The sequence below is a fragment of the Pristis pectinata genome, chromosome 12, assembly GCF_009764475.1.
Source record: "Pristis pectinata isolate sPriPec2 chromosome 12, sPriPec2.1.pri, whole genome shotgun sequence".
Lineage (NCBI taxonomy): Eukaryota > Metazoa > Chordata > Chondrichthyes > Rhinopristiformes > Pristidae > Pristis > Pristis pectinata.
The window spans coordinates 17,966,204-17,986,208 of NC_067416.1; the positions used below are offsets into that span (position 1 = coordinate 17,966,204).

At 39.7% G+C, this 20,005-nt stretch overlaps 1 protein-coding gene across 3 annotated transcripts in view; it reads right to left on the reverse strand.

Annotated features, from left to right (window-relative positions):
• Positions 1 to 3,923: 3,923 nt before the first annotated feature.
• tial1 (TIA1 cytotoxic granule-associated RNA binding protein-like 1) overlaps positions 3,924 to 20,005 on the reverse strand; it is a 29,495-nt gene continuing 13,413 nt past the window's right edge. For all 3 annotated transcript variants that reach the window (XM_052027315.1, XM_052027316.1, XM_052027317.1), the window contains 7 exons: positions 19,278 to 19,353; positions 10,209 to 10,317; positions 7,065 to 7,160; positions 6,858 to 6,942; positions 6,118 to 6,241; positions 5,873 to 6,015; positions 3,924 to 5,595 (listed from right to left, as the gene is read on the reverse strand). In XM_052027315.1, coding sequence (XP_051883275.1) covers positions 5,475 to 5,595; positions 5,873 to 6,015; positions 6,118 to 6,241; positions 6,858 to 6,942; positions 7,065 to 7,160; positions 10,209 to 10,317; positions 19,278 to 19,353 — 754 coding nt within the window. In that variant the 3' untranslated portion in view covers positions 3,924 to 5,474. The remainder of the gene's footprint in view (positions 5,596 to 5,872; positions 6,016 to 6,117; positions 6,242 to 6,857; positions 6,943 to 7,064; positions 7,161 to 10,208; positions 10,318 to 19,277; positions 19,354 to 20,005) is intronic.

The following is a 20,005-nucleotide window of genomic DNA, read 5'->3' on the forward strand; positions in this document are numbered from 1 at the left end:
ACTCCACCACCCCCTTCCCAACTCTTTTATCCACTTTGCAGTTTGGTTTATCACCACAAGCAGTGTGGTTAAGCACCTATCATCAATGGAACAATGTGTCATATTCAATCCTTTAGTACCATTGCTACGAAAATTGCATACTTGTCTTAAAATTCACACAACTACACACAATCTTTATGTAATGCTTCTTTTTCACTCATCACAAATTACACACCAAAACAATGACAGAAATCAGATTAATCTGCTCAGCTTGCTTGATTACACCCTGTTGCTGACACCAAGGATCTGCTATTGATAACTGACCACATTGGAAAAGGGAAAATCCACACCGAGTTTTTTTTTAGGTCTTTGTGGGCAGCAGCAAACACCACTTGCTGACCACAAAATCCATGCCAATGTAGCCCATCACCAGCTATTTAGCCCTTCAAGATGTTGTACCAAAAGGAAGTAACAAACTTACTGTTTTCCAGCTTTGATCAAGATGTTGCCATAATCGCCACCACCAAGGCTGGAAAACAAAATTGGGTTGTTACTTCCATCTGGTGGTACATGTTTTATAATTGAAATTCAATTGGAAGTTGTTTCAGTGATGCAGACCCTAATTGGATCACCAACATTCACTCTGATAAACCACACCTTAAAAAGGTACACATGACCAGAGACAAAGTAAAGCCCTAATTCACCTGAACACTACCTGGGCTTGTAAAGGCTAAATTATGAGGAGAGGTTGACGAGTATTCCCCAAAATATTGGAGGTTAAAGGATAACTTAATCAACACATTAAAAATAAATGATAGAAGTTACTCAGTTGGATGAACAGAAAGTATTTCATCTGATGGAAAATTTATAAAAGCAGTGCAATCAGAACTAGAGCCAAACTCTTCAACAGTGAAATTGGGAAACATTCTTCTCCACAAAGCACAGCAGAAATGTGGAACTCTTATAATCCATCCCAAAAAGCCAAGTATGTTGGATCAATGTTTCTTCATATTTGTTTGGGAAAACAGAACAATTTGACAGGTGAAACCTGCTTCCAAATATACAAAAACAATGGACTGACACACACTGACTCAACAGCTTGAGCTTTTAAGCCAGAAAGGCATGTAAATAACAAGCACTAATCCAAGAAATAAACAGCCTTACTGCTCACGGATGCTGAGGCATTCATTATCCCACCATTCACAACAAAGATTCTCAACACTGGTGCCCCACAAGGCTGCAAACTCAGCCCTCTACTCTACTCCCTATATACTCATGACTGTGTGGCCAGATTCTACTCTAACTCCATCTACAAGATTGCAGGTGGTACCACTGTAGCAGGCCGCATCTCAAACGACGAGTCGGGGTACAGGAAGGAGATAGAAAGCTTAGTGGTATGGCGTCATGACAACAACCTTTCCCTCAATGTCAACAAAAGAGCTGGTCATTAACTTCAGGAAAGGGGGCAGTGTACATGCACCTGCTTACACCAATGGTGCTGAGGTCGAGAGGGTTGACAGCTTCAAGTTCCTGGGAGTGAACATCACTAACAGCCTGTCCTGGTCAAATCACGTAGATGCCACGGCCAAGAAAGCTCACCAGCGCCTCTACTTCCTTAGGAGGCTAGAGAAATTTGGCACGTCCCCTTTGGATGCATCACAGCTCGGTATGGCAACTGCTCTGCCTAGGACGGCAAGAAACTGCAGAGAGTTGTGGACACAGCCCAGCGTGTCACAGAAACCAGCCCCCCCTCCGTGGACTCTTGCTGCCTTGGTGAAGCAGCCAGCATAATCAAAGTCCCCACCCACCTGGGTCATTCTCTCTTCTCTCCCATCAGGCAGAAGGTACAGGAGCCTGAGGGCACATACCACCAGGCTCAAGGACAGCTTCTAACCCACAGTAATAAGACTATTGAATGGTTCCCTTATACAATATGGACTCTGACCTCACAATCTACCTTGTGACCTTGCACCTTGTCTACCTGCCCTTCCTCTGTAGCTGTGACACTTTACTCTGTACTGTTATTGTTTTTACCTGTACTACATCAATGCACTCTGTACCAACCCAACATAACTGCACTGTGTAATGAATTGACCTGTACAATCGGTATGCAAGACAAGTTTTTCCACTGTACCTCGGTACAAGTGACAATAATAAACCAATACTATTATTAACCAGCAAGAGACTCAATTAGATGCATTCAGGCAAATACACTAATGAGAAATGAATGGCAAAACAATGAATGTTCTGACACATTATTCAAAGGCAAAATGATAGCAGTCATGCTCCTATATTCTCAGGAAGCTAACGAAAAAAAGTTTATAAAATCAAAAAAAGGATAGAAACTACTGCAAAAAACATAGAATTAAAAGCATAAAATTAGCTGCTGTGGTGTAATCCAGATGCAAGTGAACACAATGTCTTAGCCATAGCTGTCAATTGTTATGTGCTCTCTACCTAACAAAATGAGTAATGCAATATCTACGAGTATCACTATTAAAATTGTATTGATACATGCATGAAAATTCAAAAAACAGAAGCCTGTCATATTTTGATGTACAATGCTATTAATGTGTCTTAAAATAAGTATGTGGAACAGCAGATGAGATGCAGATGAGCCATGAGCTAATTGAAAAACAGAGCAGACTTAATAATGGTCTACTTGTTTTTATAACCTAACTCTGTAGAAAGGGAATACTCTGCAGTAGAAGCAGAGTTAAAACTGCTTTCTTTCTTGTATTATGAGAGATCTTTTTCAATGTATATTTCTACACTAGGTATATAGGTGAGAAATGAAAATTATGTTACAAGTACCTTAGGATCTTTTAAGGAAGTTGTGTTAATATACTAAAAAGTAAAACAGACTTTGAGATTACTACCACTTCTTATCAGAAAATACAGCAGCAATTCGCTCAAAACTTCAGTAATGTTTTAAACATATGAAAATACCTCTGTAAAACTTGGTGTTATGAGATACCAGCATTAAAGAATTAGTTTTTAAATAAAGTGAACAGATTTAAGGTTTCAAAGAGGGGAAATAAAGCCCAGCTTTTTAACGTTTGTTATTAAGTACTTCCTGCAATTTTGATAAATCTCAACCATGCACAGTTATGCAGCTGGTAGAGCTGCTGCCTCTGAGCTCCAGTGGCCCAGGTTTAATCCTAATCTCTGGTGCTGGCTGAGTGAAGTTTGCACGGTCTCCCTGTGTCCTTGTGGGTTTCTCCCAGGTACAATGCTTCCTTCCAACATCCCAAAAACATGTAGGTTGTTAGGTTGATAGGCCACTTATAAATACCCCCTACTGTGTAGATGAGTGATGGAATTCAGAAGTGGAGGGGAGTAGTGTGCAGGTAACAAAAATGGGATTATTGCAAATAGGTGCTTGATAGAGTGGCCTGAAGAGCCCATTTCTGTGCTGAATGAACCTAAAAATACAAACATGAAAAGATACTCAACAGTATATTTACCATTTTACTAAATATACTACATAGATTCTAAATTTACTATTTCCATTCATTCATCTTACCTTCACAAGTATCAAAGTTTAAATATTTCACAATGCAAAAGAAACTGGCAAAGCCAAACATTAAATTCTCCAGGTCAGCAACAGCATGAATTGGGTTCAATGCAAGGAAATCTCTTAAGGATACCTTAACCCAAGAACACCAGCTACTTCACCAGGAATGGATATTTCTCATTCTTGATGTCAGCTGATCCAATAATGAGATAATTTCATGCTTACATGATCCATTGTAAAAATAAAAGTGACAAAGTCTATTCAAATGTAATTGCTGAATGATCAGATGAAATAGAAATTAAACCCATAAAGTTTCAGATTATTTTTTTGGGAATTTCCATGATTAAATCAGGTTAGACCATGTAATCATTATAAGTGGCTAACCCTATATATGCAAGACAATCTAACAACTGGACATGATGTAAAATCGTTTTAAAATCATTTTATTTTTTTTTAAATACAGAACAAAGTAATCTAGACACGACAATGTCATTTTCTGCATGTATTCATAATCCACCCATTCCACACCTAACACTCAAATGAACAAGCTTTTCTTTTTACAAAGTGTGAATCGCACCAACATGCAACCACTCAAAAATATCTTTAAAATGAAGTTTTATAAATGGTGCAGATTTTTGCACTGCACCAATTAACAAATGGCACATTTCACTGTTAAAATTAAACAGTTGGCTTTGACATGATTTTACATTTTACAATTTAAATTTTAGACTTAAAACACTCCAGTGCAGACAGCCTGAAGAAAATATTCAACCTTGCATTAATTTTATATTGTTCAAAAATCTTAATGGTTTCAAAGCACAGCAACTGAATTAGAACTTAAAAAAAAAGCACTAAAACTAATCTCTATGTTACTACGCCCAAAGTTGCTCGAAGAAATAAAATTTAAGGCTTCAGTTTGAAGTTTACTTTGTATAAATTTTACATACCACGTTACTGTAGTAGGGAAGATATATTAACATACTCTTATGAAACACAGCCATACACTGCATATTCTGGGCAACTGGCTATATTGGTTCTGTACAAATGAATAGCTTTTATCTCTTAATAACTAATCAACACAAAGTAGTTAATTCTGATACCTATACAGGAGGACATGCTTTGAAAATCATATCAGTATTAAATGTTCTTTATATAGATATTTACACATGGAACCTGCACCCTAATCCCCTTTCCATAGATGTATGCACGTATGTAGAGTACACCTCTAATATAACCAAAACAGTGAAAGGGATGCCAGCAATCCAAATATAGCCAGTGCTCCCTTTTAGTTTCCTGATTTTTAGAGTGTAGTGCAACCCATTATTCTTAAAAAAAAATGTTGCCTCCTCCAGCTTCTTCTTCCAGGTGTTAGATGCTGAAACTAAAGAACCAACTCAAAGCTGAAAGTAGAATATTAAACTTGAGGCACCTCAATCTTCGTCAGTACACTGGCACTTCCAGACTTAGAACTTTCCCGATAAAACAGCAGAGAGTTGGTCTGTGGCATTGAGAAACTCAGTTTTCTTATGGTTACTAAATATTAAGCCTGGATTTAGGATACAAGGCATTAAAAATCCCTTTATAACAGTATGTATGTAATTAATATTGAGGAATGTTCAAATTAAAAAAGATTGTCAAAAGTCTGGTTGACATTTTCCCACTAACACTGCATTTATTTTTAAATTCAGACACAATAGCACTTCATTTTCAAAATAAATTCATCATTCTTGATTACTTTGCTCTTCAAAACCAATTAACAGATTATATATTCCCACCTCCCCCAGTCCCCTCCACATCCCAGAGCAAAAAGGAACTGGGAAATACTTCACATCCTCCACCATGAGCTCAGCTGTGATATAATTTTTAAAATATTCAGCTCCAAAATAAATAGTCTATTTTCTCTTCATGGTGTCAGTGAACATTGATGTCATTAGAAAAATCTGGGCTCCTCTTTGAGGTAAACAGAATGAGTCCCCGCTCATTGTGTCTGGTAACCTGCCATTCCAAAGCCAGCCTGGTTAGGTATAACAGCTGTCCCCTGTCCTTGGGGTGGCTGAGCACTAAATCCACCTACCCAGGCTGCTGTAGACTGAGGTTGACTGCAAAGAAAGAGAAAATAAATTTGTTGTTATTTCTGCACTTTAAATGAAAACGTCCAAGTTACAGTATACAAGTTTCTCAAAGTGCGAATTACAAAATAGCTCAAGATGTTTGGGGCAAGGTAGAGAGTACACACCAAACTCATTTCCTATAAATATAAAACACTATAAAATAAAAATCACAAGAGAACACAGTTTGGAATGCCTAGCACTCCACAAATGCTAGAATTTTATTTTGACTTTAACTAGTTTAAACTTTATTCAGTATACTACTTACTCTACTCCAAATCCTTGTTGATTCCATGTTTGGCCATACATTCCATAAGGGGGCACCTGCCAACCATTGGCTACATACTGACCATATTGTTGGGCATTGCCATACCACTGGCCCCACTGACCCCAGGGCTGAGCAAATTCCATCTGAATAAAAGCAATAATATAACTGGAAATTAGATGTTTATGTTCGCCAGTAAAAATGAGAAGTTCTTTTTCCTTGCAAAAGATATTCAAACATCAGGTTACCTGCTGATACTTGTTGGTAGTATCAGTAGTTTCTTTACCCCAATAGCATTTAACAACATGGCCTTCAATAGTAGTTCCATTGACCGACACAATAGCATGAGCAGCACTATCATGTGTGCCAAACCTGCAATAACGACAAGAATGTCAGCTACAAAACGTGCCTGAACCTCTGACAATCTAGGAACCCACAAAAACTGCAAATTCTTTTTTGCTGGCAGGAATGAAGAACCAGTGTTGGAAAAGGGGCATTTTGCATAAAGACAAAAAGCTTGCATGCCCCCAATATACACCTAAACACAAGCCTATTTTCTCTCAACAGATTTTCTCTTCTCTGGAAGATCATATTTTCTCAGAAACTCAAGTATTGTTCAGGGAGCCATTCTTCATCAGCAAGGCTAAAAAGAGCTATGACAAGAATTTCAACTGAGATACCTTCAACAGACAGCCATGGCCATTACAAATTGCCTAGCCTGAAGGAAGACCTTTTTTGTTTAGAGAAGAACAAGGGTGGAAGTTAAGTTTTTCCCAAAGCACAGACGGTCAGATAACCAAGAAGATAAAACTGGAGATAGTGTTGAGACTTGCAGGCAGAGAATAGACAACAATAAATATTAACTAGTGGCAATGCAAAACTGCAAGATTCACAACTTCTGCTTAAATAATATTATGATTTGTTTTGTGTTTCAATTAACAGCTATATTTCAGATAAAACAAATAATTGTGGTACAAGCAAAGCCTACCTGACAAAGGAGTACCCTTTCTCAGGAAAAACTCTGATTTCCATAATTTGTCCAAATGGCGAGAAAGTCTGACGCATAAGTTGTTCTAAAAATTGAAGGATTGTAAAATACAGAGTTAATGCCAAACTCTGTTGCAAATGCAAAACAGTTAATGCCAAAATTTTAAAGGTTGATCTGGTCAGATAGTAAAATCAACGTTACCCATACCTGTTAGACCTGATGATATACCTCCACAGTAGACCGTACAATTTGAAGGACTAGATTGACCAACTACTTCTTCAAATCTTAGCTGCTTAGAACTATCTAATAAAAAAAAGGGGAGAAAAGTCACATTATTTGTGTACATATTCCAAGAATGAAAGCAAAATATGAAACATAATCAATAAGGCTCATTTAAAAATTGCTCTGCCTTCTGGGGATAGCCATTGATCAGAAACTCACCTGAAATAGCCACATAAACACTGCAGCTACAAAATCAGGTCAGAGGCAGGGCACCCTGCAGCAAGCGACTCACCTCCTGAAACCCCAAAGCCTTCCCAGCATCTACAAGGCACAAGTCAGGAGTGCGAATAATCTCCGCATGCTTGTATGAATGCAGGTCCAACAACAATAGCAGCTTGACACAGACAAGGATAAAGCAGCCTGCTTGAATGGCATCCCTCAGCCACCATAAACATTCATTCCAATCACCATCTGTACAAAGTGCCTGCAGCATGTACCATCTACAAAAAAATGCATTTTGGTTACAGAGGCTCTTTGAATACGCCTCCGTAACCCATGACCACCAACAAGGACAAGGGCAACAGGTGCATGGGAACTCCACCACTTATAGATTCCTCTCCAAGTCGCATGTTACTTTGCCAGCTTTCCCCTCCAAATCATATATTGTCACTTTTTTTTTGTTATTGTTGCTGTTACTCCCTACCCATCAGCACCAAGTACCTTTGCCAGAAGGACTGTCAGGTGGTTCAAAATAGTTCCACACAAGCACCCAAGGGGCAGTTAGGAATGCACCACCAATGCCGGCCTTGCCAGCAACTTCCAAATTTCCGCGACCCACCCCCTCACCCCAAATAAAAATGAGTATGTTTTTTTAAAAAAATACTAGCGAAGGTCTAATGAGGGTGTTGTGCAGTTTGATTATAAAACAGTAATCCTAAGCAAAGCCAACACACAATCAAAGGGAAAATTCAGATCTATGGTGTTTATCTGCTACACGAGCTATAGTGCTAATTCCATATCGCTAGTGTGTCCCCATGCTAGTACTAACACTTATCTTAACCCATTCTTAAAGTAACATTACCTCCATGTCAATGAGTAACTCTTCTTTTGCTTTTCCCCCAAATCCCTGAATTTTGTATCCAACTTGGTTTCTAATGGGGTGGATGAAAACAACCTACCATGAAAAGCATCTTAAAATACTAATCACTGCTATTTAAAACAAAACCCAATCTAGTCCCTTCAAGGGATTTTGTTTCTTTCCTGATAAAAAGCAGCATCCTATAAATCAGTGTTGTACCTTTTGTAATCTCAACGTTAAGTGTGGAGTCAAAATTTCAAATAATAACTGCTTTTAAGGTCTGATATAGATTCACCAAACTATAAAATTCACCATTCCATCAACTTTTCAAAATTGAATGTTGTCTGCTTTTAAGCACCAGAATATTCTTACTGCCTTGCAAACCACACAATCCTCCATACTTTGTATTCCCACAACTTGGTCAGTCTCTCCACCATATTTTTGATGAAAAGCAAAATGTATTTCAGAATTTTATCTGCCAGTTACCTACTACCCAAATCACTGATGTAAATGGTATCAAAATGGTAGCAGAACCAAATGCTACAAGACTGCACCAACATTTTTGCCCATACGTTTTAACTTTTAAACCCAATTTTACATCACTCACCATGTATTGCATCATGTCCGAGACTTTCTGTACAAATCACAATTTGACCACATCCTTGAAAGAATGCTAACATTTTCTGACTATATCTTTACTTTAAATCCATGTTGCTTGCTGCTCATCTCTCAAACACTTAGATCATTTCATCACTTCTTTTAAACATTTTAAAATGCCCTTTACCTTCAACAATAATCACTTAACTATCTTAGAAAATAGGTGTTCAAATGACAAGATCACAAGACAAGGGAGCAGAAGTAGGCCATTTGGCCAATCGAATCTGCTCCAAAGAAAAGGGGGAAAAAAAGAAAAAGAATGAGAAATGGGGGTGGTGCAATGGCAAAAAAACTATTCTAACCCCAATTTCCAGACTTATCCCCATATCCCTTGATACCTTGATTAATTAGATATCTACCTCCTCCTTAATTCCATAAATTCACTACCCTCTGGCTAAAGAAATTTCTCATCTCTGTTTTAAACCAGTACCCTATAATTCTAAGATTGTGCCCTCTGATCCTGGACTCACCCACCAAGGGAAACAGCTTGGCCACATCTACTCTGTCCAGTCCTTTCAACATTTTAAATGTTTCTATGAGGTCCCCTCTCATTCTTCTGTACACCAGTGAGTACAGTCCAAGAGCTGACAAACGCTCATATGTAAGCCCTTTCATTCCTGGAATCATCCTCGTCTCCTCTGAACCCTCTCCAACATCAGCACATCCTTCCTAAGATATGGGGCCCAAAACTGTACACAGTAATCCAAATTAGGCCTCACTAGTACCCCGTAGAGCCTCATCAACACTTCCTTACTTTTATACACTATACCTCTCAAAATGAATGCCAACATAGCATTCGCTTTCTTTACCATCGATCCGACCTGGTGGTTAACCTTTAGGGTATCCTGCACAAGTACCCACAAGTCCCTTTGTACTTCTGTACTTTGAATTTTCTCCCCTTCTAGATAATAATCTGCCCGTTTGTTTCCCAAGTGTACAACTGTACATTTCTCAACATTAAATCTCATCTGCCATTTCCTTGCCCATTCTCCTAAACTATCTAGGTCTCTCTGCAACCCACCTGTCTCAATACTCTCTACTCCTGCACCTATCTTGGTGTCATCTACAAACTTACCCACAAAACCATTTACTCCATCACTTAGCCACAAAAAATCTCCATTCGTCAGACACACATTCACTTAAGAACTCTAAACTCTGGGGATCTTGATACTTCATGACTTCAGTTTCTTTGGGCTACAGTTATGTGTTACAAACAGTTAATGAACAGCAAAATAATAAAATTATCCAAAATCATTTCAATACTGCCTGATAGAATTCATAATAGCAACTGGATTGCAGGTCTATTTAATAAACAAAAATTCTCATCAATTTAATATAATCTCTGCTTCACATCCTCTTAAAACCATTCACATAAAACAGAACGAGAAACCTACTCTCTGGTGCACTTTTTGGAGCTGGCGGTTTACGTGTTGCCCAGTTTGTACGAATTTGCCGGCCTCCCAGCCATTGTCCACCCATGTGCACGATTGCATTTTCTGCATCCTATGAAGGAGATTTAAAAAAATGGCAACTAATAAATAATTTAATGGCATGAATTTTCAGAGTCACTAGGCTTATCTGTCAGAGATAAAATGTCATTGCAAAGAAGCCCATACACAAGTATGAATTCATACAACTCTTGAAATGACAGGTGCACATTACCTGAACACACAAAAACAAATTAGGCATGCTTCTACTACCAGGTTATCACTGCTATACCATCCCAACAGTATTAGTGTATCAATACTTTGTGACATTAATATTTATATTCCAGAGTTGGTGCTTACAGAATCAAATATGATAACTTGAGATTTACCAAGACATTATCTCTCTAGTCTTCAGATCACCATTTCCCAATTTCTTCCTGCTTTGATGACATTAAATTCAAGACTTGCATGCAATTATTCAAAACAACATGCAATTAGGCTAAAGTGATTACTCAAGTTCTGTAAAAGTCAACTGCAAGAAATTCACATTGAAAATTAAACAGGTTAATATTTAGAATATTTTTACTATTACCACAATATACAATTGATTATGCAAAAGGCTTCTTTCACAACTACTGCTATTGCATGATTAAAATTAATCACCAGCTTTGCAATCTGAATAGCACAAATATAAATAACAGACTACCAATGTTTTTTCCAATGGTTCAATGTTGAAAGTATGCCTTAAATTTTAACTTGTCCAATATGTTTGTTGTAATTTAAAAAATTATATTTTGACCCTATCACAGCTACCAGATGGACCTCTATGAAATCGCTTGTTTGCATTCACAAAATTAAATGCATTTATTAAAATGAGAATTTTGTAAGAATCAAGGAGTGACTATTCTAGCCCATGGAACAGAATGGGAGAGAGGAAGAGGGAAGAGACCAGAGAGAGAATTGGGATAAGAAACTCAAAGAACTGGAGAGTGGGAAGAAAGTTTTCAAGTCCCAGTGCTCACTCTTCCCACCCCAGCCTTCGAGGTCTGTGCCAGGAATATTGCATGGTCACAGGCGTTACCTCAAGGTCATCAACTCAAGGGACGAAACGTGGCACCCTTACAGAATTGGGCACGTGACTCCAGGCTCAGAGCAATGTGGTTGACCCCAGAAAGAAAAATGCCATTTGAAATGGAACAAACTTGAGTTTTTGCTTGGTCATCATCACTATCTTGAAGTTGGGGGTGGGGAGGAGAGAAACCTGGCTTAACCACACAGCATTTCCCCCCAGGGCACTTGAATTCTGACATGGCAGTCGCTGTCAGTCATCTCAATCATGCAAAGTCTTCTTCAAACATCCGGGGACTGGTGTCCAAATTGGGAGAGTTGCATGGACCAGTCAAGCAACAGCCTGATTATTGTCTTACTTACATTGGAGATAGGCACCAACACAGTAGTATTTAAACAGGACACTGTAGCCCTAGGAATTCTTAACAATTACTTCATACCCCATAAAGTCCCTAACATCAGGCCCAACCTCCCTATTATACCTTAATGTCCATCTCAGCTGATGAATCAGTGCTCCATGCTCAACAACTAAAGTAACAATAAAAGCAGCAAATGCACACAGTGTACTCTGGATGGAAAAATTCAATGTCCATCAAGAATGGCTTGGTAGCATCATAGATCAACCCAACATTGTTCTGAAGGTTTCAGATGCCAGGTTAGTTTTGCAGTGATCCAAGTGAGCAAGCCAACACGAGGGATAAACATGATTCATCTGACTTTCCTTTCTGGATTTTTGATTCAAATTAGTTTACTGTCATATACACCAGGGTGCAATGAAATTCCTTGCTCGTGTAAAGCTCACAGAGAGAATGAACAGTCTCCATTTCACACTAACAAAGCCTCATTAAAAGCTCAGGAACTCATTGACTATACTTATTCTCACCTTGTCCAATGCAAATCTCCATTCCATTCTCTCGGTTCCCCATTTCTATTATATCTGCTCTATGATGAGATTTTTCACACAGGTGCCTCTGAGATGTCAGTCTTTCTTTCTGATCCATGGCATCCTTCATCAGAATTGGGGAAACGGAAGCTAAGCTGGTTTTTAAGTTGTGGAGACGGTGTGGGGATGAGGAAATGGATAGGACAGGTGATTATCTGAGGCCAAGGGTGATGTGTGGATAAACTGAAGACAACATCTGGGTGATTGGTTAATGGATTATAGAGAGCGAGAGAGCACAAAGAAACGTGTAAAGGTTATAAAATGCAGATCATAGCTGTTGGGATGCCCAGCAGATCAGACACCATCAGTAAAGAGAGAAGAACAGAGTTAATGTTACAAATGGATTACCTATAGTGGAATGGCCTGTTTTGATAGAACAGAAGCAGATTAGCTGAAGTGGTAATTGACAACAGCCCTTGACTACAACTCATCTACGTTGACACATTTCTGCTCTGACCCCCTCCCCTCCTGGACAGAGCAAGAATAGAACTTTGCTGATCTTACACCCTAACAGTATCCACAATCAACTTCACAATTTCTGCCAGCTTCAACAAGACTTCACCACCAGATACATCTGTGCTTCTCTTCTACGGTTTGAAGCAACCGTTCCCTCTGCAACTCCTGAGTCCTGTTCTTCTATGCCCACTACTCACTCCCATTCTTTGGGCACTTTCCCACACAATTGCAGAAGATATAAAACCTGTTCTCTCACCTCTTCCCTTTCCACTATCCAGGTACCCAAATAGCAGCAACTCACTTGCAATTCAGGATACTGCAGTGGAGAAACCAAATGCAGATTTGGTGACTGCTTTCTGGAACACTCGTGTTCAAATATGCAAGTGCAACCCCCGAGCTTCCAGTTTGCTCATCATTAATTGTCCATCCTACTCCATTCTGATCTTTTTGTGGCCTCCTGTACTATTATAATATGGTCCAATGTAAACCAAAGGAATACCACCTCATCTTCAATCTGGCAAGTTGCAGTCCCAAATTCAACCACTTCAACATTTGTAACATTAACTCTGTTCTTCTCTTTACTAATGGTGTCTGATCTGCTGGGCATCCCAACAGCTATGATCTGCATTTTATAACTTCTTACACATTTCTGTGTTCTCTCTCTAAATAATCCCATTAACCAATCAACCAGATGACTTCACCAGTTTATCCACACATCAACCTTGGCCTCAGATATTCACTTGTCCTATCCATTTCCTCATCCCCACACCGCCTCCACAACTTAAAACCAACTTAGCTTCCGTTTCCCCAATTCTGATGAAGGATCTTCAACCCAAATTGTTAACTCATTCTTTTGATAGGTTCTGTCTTGCAAAGTTGTTTCCAGCATTTTTGAGCCAATTTCAGACTTCAGTTTTTGCAGATTTTCAATTTCATAAACTTACCTGCACTCATCCTCACCAATTTCCCCCGTGGAAGATGTACGCATTCATGAAACACTGATGCAAGTGACAAGGCTGCTCTTTGTCTTGACAAGGCTTATCTGTATATACTCACATGGTTTGGCATGATAACTGCGCTAAAAATCTAATCTGGCACTTCAAAACTAGGCATCCATTAGGTACTGTGAACCAACAGCAGCAGAAATACAAGCCAGAATCTGTAACCACATGGTTTGGGACATCCTCATTCGACCATACAATTAAATCAGAAAACCAACCAGGTTTGGTGATGAGCAAAGGGCATTCCTGAAGTAGCATTAGGCATACATTAAAAGATGAAGTGCCAACCTAATGATGCAACAACATGGGACCACAACGAGATCTAAACAATCCCCCAACTGCTCTGATGAAAGCTTTGCAGTTCTCCCACATTTCATCACAAATCACAGCAGATGAGAGTGAATAGGCAGCAGCTGGGCAAGAAGATCCTCAACCTGAGCAACAGAAGAGTCCCGTACTTGACTGCTAAAGAACTTCTGGCTGAACCAACCTGATTTCTTGAAGATCTCTAGAACCTACAAGCCAGTCTTGTGTCTGTTTGTCATATGGTTACTGGTGAGGATGTTGGTGATGAATGCAATGTTCAATTCTATTGGCAACTTCCTACTGAATGAAACAGCCCATGCTTGCATACAGTAAAACCTAGATAACAGATTAGCATGGGCTGATAAGCGGTAATTAATATTTGTGTCACGTACGTGCCAAGCAAAGACCATCTCAAATAAGAGAATTTAGCCACCTTTGCTTGTTATTTTTAATGTATTCATTCAAGGGATGCAGGATTCACAGGCTAAACCAGCATTTAATTGCCCATCCCTGGTTGCCCTTGAGAAGAACGTGGTGACTTCTTGAAGCACTGCAGTCTTTAAGTGGGTATACCCACAATGTTGTTAGGGAGAGTGTCCCAGGATTTTGACTCAGCGACAGTGAAGGAATGGCAATACATTTCCTAAATCAGGATGTCGTGTGGCTTGGAGGGTAACTTCAAGATGGTAGTGTTCTCATGCTTTTGCTGTCCCTATCCTTCCAGCTGGTAGAGGTCATGTGTTCAGAAGGTGCTATCCAAGGGGTCTTGGTGGGTTGCTGCAGTGTATCCTGTAGACGGTACAAACTGCTACAACTGTGCTTTGGTGGTGAAGTGAGTGAATGGTGGTGGATGGGGTACCTATCAAGCAGGCTGCTATGCCCTGTATGGTGTCAAACTTCTTGAGTGTTGTTGAAGCTACATTCATCCAGGCATAATCATTAAGTCCTCCGACATAAACATCCTGGACATCACCCCTAATCAGCAGCTTAACGGGACCAGCCACATAAATATTGTGGATAGTTGAGCAGATCAGAGGCTGTGACGAGTAACTCACCGTCTGACATCTGAAATCCTTTCCACCATTTACAAGCTACAAGTCAGTTGATTGATGGAATACTCCATGCGTGCTGGACAAGTGCATCCAAGAAGCCTGACACCATCCAGAACCAAGCACTCCACTTGATCGGTATCCCATTCACCCAATTATTCATTCCCTTCACCACTGAGACTGCAATATACATCTGTAAAATGCATTCCAGTTACTGCCTTAAGCTACACCAATGGGACTTTCTAAACCTACAAGCTTTTCCTTCAAGGGTAAGAGCAGCAGACACATGGGAATATCACCACCTGCATGCACCCCAAATTACACATCATTCTGCCTTGAAAATGTTGTCATCCTTTCACTGCTGTTGCTATTAAACCCTGGATTGCCTCATCCAACAGCACAGCAGGAGTGAAGGTACAAGGTTGTGGCTAACCACCACCTTCCTAAAAAATAATTCGGGGTGAGCAATAAATACTGGTCGTGCCAGAAAGGTCCGTAACTTTAAAAAAAAGATCTATATTCTACAAATCAAAAATATTGGCAGTTGAACCAATGGATCAGGAATAAAGTAGATGACCTAGTGGCACAACTACAGGTTAATAAATATGACATCGTTGCAATCACTGAGTCGTGGCTTCGTGGTGGATGTGATTGGGAGCTGAATGTCAAGGGGTATACAGTATATAGGAAGGATAGGAGGGTAGGCAGAGGGGGAGGTGTGGCCATGATGGTTAGTAGCGATATAAAATCAATAGAAAGGAAGGACATTGGGTCAGAGGAGGTGGAATCCTTATGGGTGGAGCTGAGAAATAGCAAGGGTAAAAGAACAATAATAGCAGTCATATATAGGCCCCCGAACAGCAGTCAGGAAGTGGACCATAAGTTGCAGATTGAGATAGAAAAAGCATGTCAGAGTGACAATGTGAAGATAATTATGGGGGATTTTAACATGAAGGTGGACTGGGAAATGCAGCAAGGCGGTAGTACTCAGGAGAGTGAGTTTGTGGAATGTCTAAGGGATGTTTTTCTGGAGCAACTTATTGAGGAGCCCACCAGGGGATCGGCTGTTTTGGATTGGGTGCTGTGTAGTGAACCCGAGGTGATTAGGGAACTAAAGGTAAAGGAACCACTGGGAACAAGTGATCACAATATGATTGAGTTTAGTTTCAAGTTTGAGAAGAAGCTGATAACTGGTGTATCGATATTTCAGTGGAATAAGGGAAATTACAAAGGTATGAGAGATGAGTTGGCCCAAATTGATTGGAGGAGTAAGTTAGCTGGAGGGACGGCAGAGGAAAAATGGAAGAAATTTCTACAGGAAATAAGGACAATGCAGGACAGATATATTCCAAGAAAAAAGAAGGTTTTGAATGGAAAAAAGGCACAGATGTGGATAACGAGGGAGGTGAAGGATAAAATAAAAGCAAAAGGGGCGGCGTACAAAGTAGCAAAAATTAGTGGGAAAACAGAAGATTGGAACGATTTTAAAAATCTGCAGAGAGAAACTAAGAAGGTCATTAGGAAAGCAAAGATGAGTTACGAAAGGAAGCTGGCGGACAACATTCGGAAGGATTCTAAGAGTTTTTTTAAATACATAAGGAATAAAAGAGAGACACGGGTTGACATAGGACCAATTGATAACGGTGCAGGAGGTATTATAATGGATGATAGTGAGATGGCAAGGGAATTGAATATTTTGCATCGGTCTTCACCGTGGAGGACATAAGCAATGTGCCCATTAGTCAGGAGTCTCACGAATTGGAGCTGAGTTCAATTGAGATTAATAGGGAGAAGGTGCTTGGAAAACTAAAGGGGCTTAAGGCTGATAAGTCTCCCGGACCGGATGAGGTGCATCCCCGGGTTCTGAAGGAGGTGGCTGTGGAGATAGCGGAGGCGTTGGCGATTATTTTTCAGGAATCGATAGATTCTGGCATGGTTCCGGAGGACTGGAGGGTAGCGAATGTAGTTCCGTTATATAAGAAAGGTGGGAGGCAGCACAAAGGCAATTACAGACCTATTAGTCTGACATCAGTGGTGGGAAAATTATTGGAGTCTATCCTCAAGGAGGAGGTTACCGAATACCTAGAGGCGCAAGGCAAGATAGGACCTAGTCAACATGGTTTTGTGAAGGGGAGGTCCTGTCTGACCAACCTATTGGAGTTTTTTGAAGAAATCACAGGTAGGGTGGATAAGGGAGAGGCGGTAGATGTTGTGTATTTAGACTTTCAAAAGGCCTTTGATAAGGTGCCTCACAAGAGACTGATTAATAAGATGAGAGGTCATGGAATTATGGGCAGGGTAGCAAAATGGGTGGAGAATTGGCTGGTTGGCAGGAAGCAAAGGGTGGAAATAAAAGGATCTCGTTCTGGTTGGTTACCAGTTACTAGTGGTGTGCCGCAAGGGTCGGTGTTGGGGCCTCTCCTTTTTACCTTGTACATCAATGATTTGGATGATGGAATAAATGGTTGTGTGGCTAAGTTTGCGGATGACACCAAGATAAGTGGAGGAGTAGGGAGCATAGAGGAAATAGAAAGAATGCAGAGGGACCTAGACAGTTTAGGAGAATGGGCAAGAAAATGGCAGATGAGATTCAATGTTGAGAAATGTGCAGTTGTACACTTTGGAAGTAGAAATAAGCGGGTAGATTATTATCTAGAAGGAGAGAAGATTGATAGTGCGGTAGTACAAAGGGACTTGGGGGTACTTATACAAGATATCTTAAAAGTTAACCACCAGGTTGGATCGGTGGTTAAGAAAGCGAATGCTATGTTGGCATTCATCTCGAGAGGTATAGTGTATAAAAGTAAGGAAGTGTTGATGAGGCTCTACGGGGCGCTAGTGAGGCCTCATTTGGAATACTGTGCGCAGTTTTGGGCCCCGCATCTTAGGAAGGATGTGCTGACGTTGGAGAGGGTTCAGAGGAGATTTACGAGAATGATTCCAGGAATGAAGGGCTTAAGTACGATGAGCGTTTGTCGGCTCTTGGACTGTACTCGCTGGAGTACAGAAGGATGAGAGGGGACCTCGTAGCGACATTTAAAATGTTGACAGGTAAGGATAGAGTAGATGTGGCTAGGCTGTTTCCCTTGGTGGGCGTGTCCAGGACCAGAGGGCACAATCTTAGAATTAGAGGGTACAGTTTCAAGACAGAGATGAGGAGAAGTTTCTTTACCCAGAGGGTGGTGAAATTGTGGAACTCCTTGCCACGCACAGCAGTGGAGGCCAGATCAGTGGGGGTGTTCAAGGAGGAGATAGACAGATATCTAAATAGTCAGAGTATCAAGGGATATGGGGATAAGGCTGGCAAATGGGATTAGAATAGTTTTTTTTTTAATCTCTCTTTTTTTCCCACCCCATTTCTTTTTCCCTTTTCCTTGGAGCAGACTCGATGGGCCGAATGGCCTGCTTCTGCTCCCTTATCTTGTGATCTTGTGATGACATAGTGGTTAGTTTGGGGTGAATGTTTCCAAATTTGAATTTGAGCATTTTAGGAGCATCAGAAAAGATTCAATAGGATGATTTCATAATTAACTGCTTTGAACAACAGATTTTTCCCCTTAAATACTGGAACAAGGAATTTAATGATGGGTAAATCCAAATCTCAATTAGGAATATTAAGGAGCCCGAGGGAATACAGGGGTGATGGAGGAAAAACTAAGTCAGCAAATTTGCAAAAGAAATCTAGACTCCATATGAAATAGGTTGTCAAAACTAGCTACTACAATCAAGAAAGCAAAAAGAGTGTCAGTCTATGTAAGAATGGAGTACCTTTGTTTTAAATAATTATGAAGTGCATATAGTTTAATTGGGAATCTAGTGAAGGAAGGACGTGAATTTTAAACTACCACTAAGTGAGAGGAGAAAAAAAAGCTTCTTTATAAGTTTTGGAACATGCAAAAATTTGCCTTGTGAAATACAAAATTTCTTAAAACCTTAAAGCTTCTGCTTCTTCTGAAGTAGAATACCATGGAGGAATATATTTGATACTTTCCAATGAGTCAGGCCTATGGTATCAATGAATTAGAGTCAATCCTGTTACTGCAAAGCAACAAAGAAAATTCATTCAGAATACAAAGCAGAGAAGATAGCCAAGTCTGAGAAGAGTTTACCAAGGGGAGATCGTAGAAACAAATAATTTAGGTCTACACAATGTGCACCAAAATTTGGCAGTTTTAATTACACTTTTCAGCAACTGTTTTTTTTTGCAACTTACCAGTTTACTGTAGAATGACACAAATCCATAGCCTTTGGATTTTCCTGTTGCCAGGTCTTTTACAACACGAGCATCCCTGTGTGAACAGATACAAATGAATGAGTGAAAAGGATAAAACACCCTTGAACAAAATAAAAAGGAACCACACACACTGTATTGTCAGCACAAGTCATTTTTGAAACAAAAAAAAAGGGATTTTTATAATCCCACCATAACATAACTAATTGTTCTATCCTTTTGTTATAGCTTAACCTTCAGTGTAGTAATAAATAGCAAACATGCAAACTCTGGTATCCTGAGCTTGGTTTCACTGATTATATTGAACTGGAAACCATGAACTCAGTAGTTTTAAAAACACTAACCCTCACTTGCCACTAAACTGAGAAAGTCTGAAGTACAAATACAAATTTCCAATTCCAATTTTCCTTAACCATGCATTTCTATATAGAGCCTTTAAAATGCGTGTTCTACCTAGCCACACAGATCATTGAAATATAAAAATTCAGAAAAGAGAAAAAAAATAGGAATTAAAAGGCATACATCGCCTGTTACTGAATTCTTTATTTTTCGTGGTATGGTCAATTCTCTACCCTCTTTTTGGACTGTGGGCAGCTGTAATTTTGAAAAATTGAGACTTTCAGAAATTTAGAAAATGAATAGTAAACTAAAACAATACTAAGCACACCAGTACGAACAACAATTACATAGGATTCGTAAGCACGTCAATA